General features: G+C 45.8%; 1 protein-coding gene across 4 annotated transcripts in view; it reads right to left on the reverse strand.

Moving 5' to 3' along the window:
- The window catches only part of Rbbp6 (RB binding protein 6, ubiquitin ligase), a 33,807-nt gene extending 28,285 nt beyond the window's left edge, over window positions 1-5,522 (reverse strand). For all 4 annotated transcript variants that reach the window (XM_057777004.1, XM_057777006.1, XM_057777005.1 and 1 more), the window contains exon 1: window positions 4,288-5,522. In XM_057777004.1, coding sequence (XP_057632987.1) covers window positions 4,288-4,453 — 166 coding nt within the window. In that variant the 5' untranslated portion in view covers window positions 4,454-5,522. The remainder of the gene's footprint in view (window positions 1-4,287) is intronic.
- Between the last annotated feature and the right edge of the window lie 605 nt (window positions 5,523-6,127).

Here is a 6,127-nt window from a genome sequence, read left to right on the forward strand (position 1 = left end):
GACTCTGGTGATAGCCAGCATTAGATGGTCAAAATGATATGGAGGCCTGCTCATGGACTGAATTTTGTAAAAATGGAGAAAGAAGAACCAGACATGAAATCCTAGGCTCCTAGTTTTAGCAAATGGATGTCCCTTTTTAAGAAGTTTGAGGAGGAACGAGTAACGTTTTTCTACTCTATAATTACAATAGTTCTGTAAGAATGAAATTAAGTAGGCCTGAAGTTTAGTAAAAATTGTTAAGGACGGAATGAGTAAAATTATCAGGAAAAAACAACACACAACTTTATAGATGCAAAACTCTCCATCAATCTCACAAAAGAAGAAGACCAGGGCTCACTTTTCTTTTTTTGGTTTTTGAGACAGGGTTTCTAGGTCAAACAGTCTTAGCTATCCTGAAAATTGCTTTGTAATCAGGCTGGCATCGAACTCAAGAGATTCCCTGTCTCTGCCTCCCGAGTACCAGGATTAAAAGTGTGAGCCATCACTGCTGGGCCAGGGTTCACCCTCAATGCTACTTGCCTCACTTAACATACCTAACACAAAGTGACTAGCCGTATTTCATGCTTTTAATGTGTATCCACTTTATTTTTGGTCATCAAGCATTTAGTATTCCTTTTCTACAGCAAATTGTCCAACCAAGAGTTCTTTAGTTTGTTTTTAGTTGTTGACTATGTCTCACAGGCATCCAATCAAGAATGATGCAATTTCCTAAACGTAGGCATGCAAGCCTACCATTATCTTCAACAGTCCTGATTACAAGCAACATGAATAAGAAAAATCAGAAGCAAGAAACTGGGAGATTTTTAATAAGTTTAACAATTCTAGAATCCAAGCCGGGAAGTGGTGGTGCACACCTTGTAATCCTAGCGTGCAGAAGGCAGAGGCAGGTGGATCTCTTGAGTTCAAGGCCAGACTGACTTACAAGACCTAGTTCCAGGGCGGGCACAAAAGCTACAGAGAAACCTTGTCTCGAAACAAACAAACCAATTCTAGAACCCAAACTTAAGTGTCAAAGGTTTGACTGTTTTTTAAATGTACTCAACAAAACCTTTCAAAAACAACTTAATAAGGTAGGGTAGTGACAAGCCTACAATTCCAGCACTCAAGAGGTTGAGGCAGGATTGTCACTTAAAGCAAGATCTGGTTAAATAAACAAAGACAACCTAATTTGATCAACACATGCTGTATTATACTACTAAAGTCAGGTGCTCCAACACCCTCAAATACAGGGTTCTAGCTGTACAGTTAAAGAATCTGTGTTTATGTCAGTTTCCTAAGCCCAAGAGAATCTGACACACAAATCCCTAACAAGTAGTTCCTTTAGATTTAAAAGGCTCAGAGGATGGAGATTTAGCTCAGTGGCAGAGCACTTGCCTCAGCTCTCAGAGAGTAATTTAGCAGTGTAAATTTTATCTAAAAAAGAAAAGTTATGGATAGAATGAAAAACAAGATGAATGTGAAGAATGGATAGCTAGAATAAAGATAAAAAACAAACAGCTGGGCAGTGGTTCGAGGCCAGCCAGGTCCATAGAGCGAGTTCCAGGACAGTCTCCAAAGCTACAGAGAATCCCTGTCTCAAAAAACCAAGAAACAAAACAAAACAAACAAAAAAAGAAACCCATATTCATCTTCCAAATCAACCAAGTTGATCCAGTATGAAGGTTACTAGGTGAATGGGAGGATCAGTATAAAAAACAACCTACAAAAACAAATGTTTTCTCTAAAGATCATTTGGAATTCATTGTAAAATAACAATCTATAAACAAGCAGAATTAATTTCAAAACAGAAGTTTGACACAAGCGTTTTAATTTTACCAAAGGTTTATGGTTCTAGTTAACTGACAGATTTTTAGAACTAAAGGAATGTTTTACAGCAACACTGAAGATCAGTAATTTACATTTACTAAAAAATACTTTTCGGGTCTAGAATCTAGACACTCTAAGAAACTAAGTACTGTAAACACTTATTTTGCTGTAAACTTTAATTTACTGGATGGTTCTAAACCAAGTAGAATTCTCATTTAACTGTCTTGTAAAACTGGGCCCCTGTCTGGATTAGCATGCTTGGTGCCTGTGGGGCCAGAGACTGTAGATCTCAGAACTCAAGTTCTGAATTTTGAGTTCCTATGAGGGCATATGTGGGCTCTGGGAACAGAAGTGGGGTCCTCCTCTGCAAGGACAACAAGCACTCTTGACGGAAGAGCCCCTAAGTTTCCGTACCACGATCAATAACCGCCCCCAATCTGAGTGTATAAAGAAAAGAAAGCTCCCACAACCTTTTCTTAATCAACCTAACATCAACATTAAACTTTTTCCAGCTAAGAAGAAAACATGCTGTGGGCAAAGAACTTCCCTGCATTTCAGGTGTTGTATTACCGGTCCTAAACTAGAAAAAAAATACAAAGTCACAAAAATGGCAATTTGTGAACAAGAATTTTTAGTTGCAACTTACTCCAGTCTAAAGGCAACTTTTAACTGTTGGTTGGTAGCAAGTCTAGTTTCAAATAATTCAACCATACAATATTGTAATAAAAATAAAACCAGTATAATTGTAAGTGGCTAATATTCCCTGATTTCATCTTTCCTCTCATTCATAAAGATATATTTCTATAGCAATGCAGTAAAAAGGCCATGTGTTTTGTGAAGTAGACTTCAGCACGAAGAGCTGTTTTGGGTGGACTACTTAGCTGTTTATTACCATCAACAACCTTTCCTCTTCCAAAACAGAGAGAAATTACAGAAAAATACAATTACTGAAAGGGTATTTACTTTAAGTAGACGATATTTTTCCATTATAATTATGCATATGTCTGCATTACAAATGAAAAACTGGTCTTCAAGATTTGTCCTTCCTACCTACCAAGCTACAGGCTAATGAGATAAGACCATACCCCAAAACTACAACTAAAAAACCCATGCCACACCCTCTATCAAATTTAGCTTGGTAAAGCATGCCTTTTATTCCAGCACTCAAGGCAGAGGCAAAGGCAAGTTGATCTCTGTAAATCAGGGGCTAGCCTGATCTATGTAGCAAAGTCCAGGCCAATAAGGGCTACATAGTAAGATGATGTCACAAACAAAACAACCCCATTTAGAATACTTCCCCCCCATCTTATTAGTAAATATCAGAAGTCTGATCTAAAACCCACCCATCAGCATTACTATTCTGAGAAAAAAAAACAAAACAAGTTCAAGTCAAAAAAGATACATCCACCATTCAAGTCCCAATATTGTTGTTTTTGCAGGAGGTGATGTATATCCCTTTAATTCGAGCACTAGGGAGGCAGAAGCAAAAAGATCTGACTTCAAGGTGGTCCACACCTTTGATCTCAGCAATAGGGAGGCAGAGTCAGGCAGATTTGAGTTGAGACCTGCTTGGTAAACAGTCAGTTCCAGGTAAACAGACCAGGGCTCTTACACAGAAAAACCAGTCTCAAAAAGAAATAAAATAAAAACAAGTCCTAATATGGCTTTTAAAATGAACTCAAGGGTTCTAACTAGTGGCTTCCTTGTATTCGCACACAGTAGCACTGAACTACTTTTCAGAAACCTAGTTATATATATGTAGCAACCCAGGGCCTTGCACTTTGAAGACTTACAGAACTGCTAGGTTAATGTCATCAACTAAGGGTTATCTGCTGCTGGGTGTGGTCTAACACCTGCATTCCCCACACTTGGGGTTGGAGGCTAGCCTGGGCTACACAATTCACCTTTGACTAAGTATCAATAATTCTGGAATTACACCACAGTGGTCAGATTGGACATTTTATATTCCAAAACACTGATTAAATCCTCAAAATACCCCCTTTCCACAAGCAACCCCGTAAAAATAAAAGGGGAACATGCAATTTTCTGTTAACTTCAAATTGATGCTAGGTTAGCAAACAAGTTCTATCTACTGCTGCTTTAACAAATGGGAAACCTTTTGAGCACTCCTCTCCTGATGGGAAAAAAATAAGTTAGGGAAAGCCACAAGGCAAAAACCCAACAGACTTGGATGACAATCCTTTCTCTTTTCAATCCCTCCCGTGTTAAAATTCAATAAATTAAAAAGGGGGGGCACATTTGAGAAGAACCAGATTAACACGTTTTTGGATTAGCCTACTAGAAATGACCCCAGCATTCGAAAGGCAAACAGGCCAGTTAAACTCCAAGGTCGGGTGCTGCAATCCTTGGCTATCAATGAAACTCTATTACAACGAATGGAAATAGAGGTAAGGCCTCTAACAAGCAACTTATAATGCCCACCTTGACCCAATAAATACCTGCGGGCCATGTGCCTCTTACCTTCCTTCGTCTGCGCGTTGGTGATCTGAAGATCGCTATCGGCAGCTTTCAGCTTTTCTCTCCCCATAATCTGCTTCTTTAAGTCGCAGAGGGAGATATGGAGCCCATCAAAGGTGACGGTGTCGTAGTTGAGTTTAGAGGAAAATTTATAGTGCACACAGGACATTGTGGCAAAGGATTCCTAAGGTTCAGCGAGGAGACGTGGACACTCTCAATATATGTATATTTATAAACTTAAGAGCAAAATATATACACACACAAAACACTCAAAAGACAACGAAGGACCCTAAGGCCTCAAATTAAATACCCCCCAACCACAAGCGGGGGTTCGTGAGAACAATAATCCGGAACCCCCCCGTACTCAGAATCGCTTCATGTGGGAGGAGCAGGACGGGAAAAGGGGCAATCGAGGATCCGCCAACCGGCACAATGTCACCCGTCTGGGTCCCCCTTGCTCATGCTAAGGGCCGGCAAGAGACAGGGCAGGCGGTGCAGTCAGTAGCGGTCAGTCCACACGTTAGAGTCCGAATGACCCCGCGGGGTCAGGGGTCCATAGCGGCCGCACCTCCCGGCTGGTCTCTCCGTGGATGGGGGTGACCCAGGCCCCGGGAGAAGGTTGCGGGGAGAGGGCCTAGGCCCGGAGTCCACGAGTGGTCTCTCGCCTCCTCCCGGCTTCCGGACGACCGGCGTCGGCGTCCCCAGGCCCAGGCCCCCACCGCACACACACCCTGGCGCCTGCTCCCCGGAGGCCACGAGCGGCCCGCGGCCTAGGCCGAGATCGCGCGATCGGCGGAGGAGAGGCCTTCCAGCGGCCGCCCGGTTCGGCTCCGCCTCCCCCCCGCCGCCGCGCCGCCGCCTGACACAAAGCCGCTGCGGGGCCCAGCTAGGCCGCGAGGCCCTTCCTCACCACCCCGGGCCCCGGCCGGCGGCTTCGCTGGCCCCGGGGACACTGCCGAGGCTGCCCGACTCTTCCTCTTGCCGCTCCTCGCGCTGCTCCCTCTTCTGTCGCCTCTGAGCCCACGACCGCGTCGGGAAGCCCGGAAACGGTCGGGCGGCGGCTAGGGCTTCGCTGGATTGCCTCTTTTCTTTTTTTATTCTGCCCCCCAGGCCGCTCTCGGGCCCGCACCCAGCGCCGGCGACACCTCCGCGCCAGGAACTATGGCGGCCGCGGCCTGGCTTCGGGCGAGCGCCCCCACTCCGGGGTCTCTTAAGCAGGGACAGCACGGGCGGCGCACGCGAGGCGGAGCTTGGGCGTGCGCCGATAGGCGGGCCGGGGGCGGGGCCGTGGCGTCACAAAGCGCACCGGCCCGCCCACGTGACCTCGCGCTTTGTGACTCGGAGCGTGGAACCAGAAGCAGCGCGGAGAACGGGAGGAACTATTTGTGTCGGGCGGGAGGGGGAGGCGGACTGTCCTACTGGGCGGGCCTGGAAGGGGCGCTCACGCGGCGGCGACTCTAACTGCTGCGGGCTGTGCCGAGGGGTGAGCTCCTGACCGACCGTGCTGGCTACTGTGCCTGCCCTAGTCAACTCCCCTCCCAACAGACTGCACGTCCTGAACTCCTCAAACGGGGCTGGGGAGAACCTAAGCCATCATTCCCTCCCCACCACCAGCATCTTAAGAGATGTGTCCGGCTCTTACCGTGTGTTAGGCACCTCGGTGACGGAGTTGTCTGGTTTTGAAGTTAGCCCCGGGGCTCTGATGTAACTCCTCTCTTCAAAGAGGCTGTAAAAGAATAGAGGATTTGCTGGGTCGCCGTGGATTAAATCCATGAATATATTTCCATATTTAAGACCACGCCTGGCACGTTTGTGCCTCAATAGAGGTGGCTGTATAACTGTC

The sequence above is a fragment of the Chionomys nivalis genome, chromosome 8 (genome assembly GCF_950005125.1).
Source record: "Chionomys nivalis chromosome 8, mChiNiv1.1, whole genome shotgun sequence".
NCBI classification, from domain to species: Eukaryota; Metazoa; Chordata; class Mammalia; order Rodentia; family Cricetidae; genus Chionomys; species Chionomys nivalis.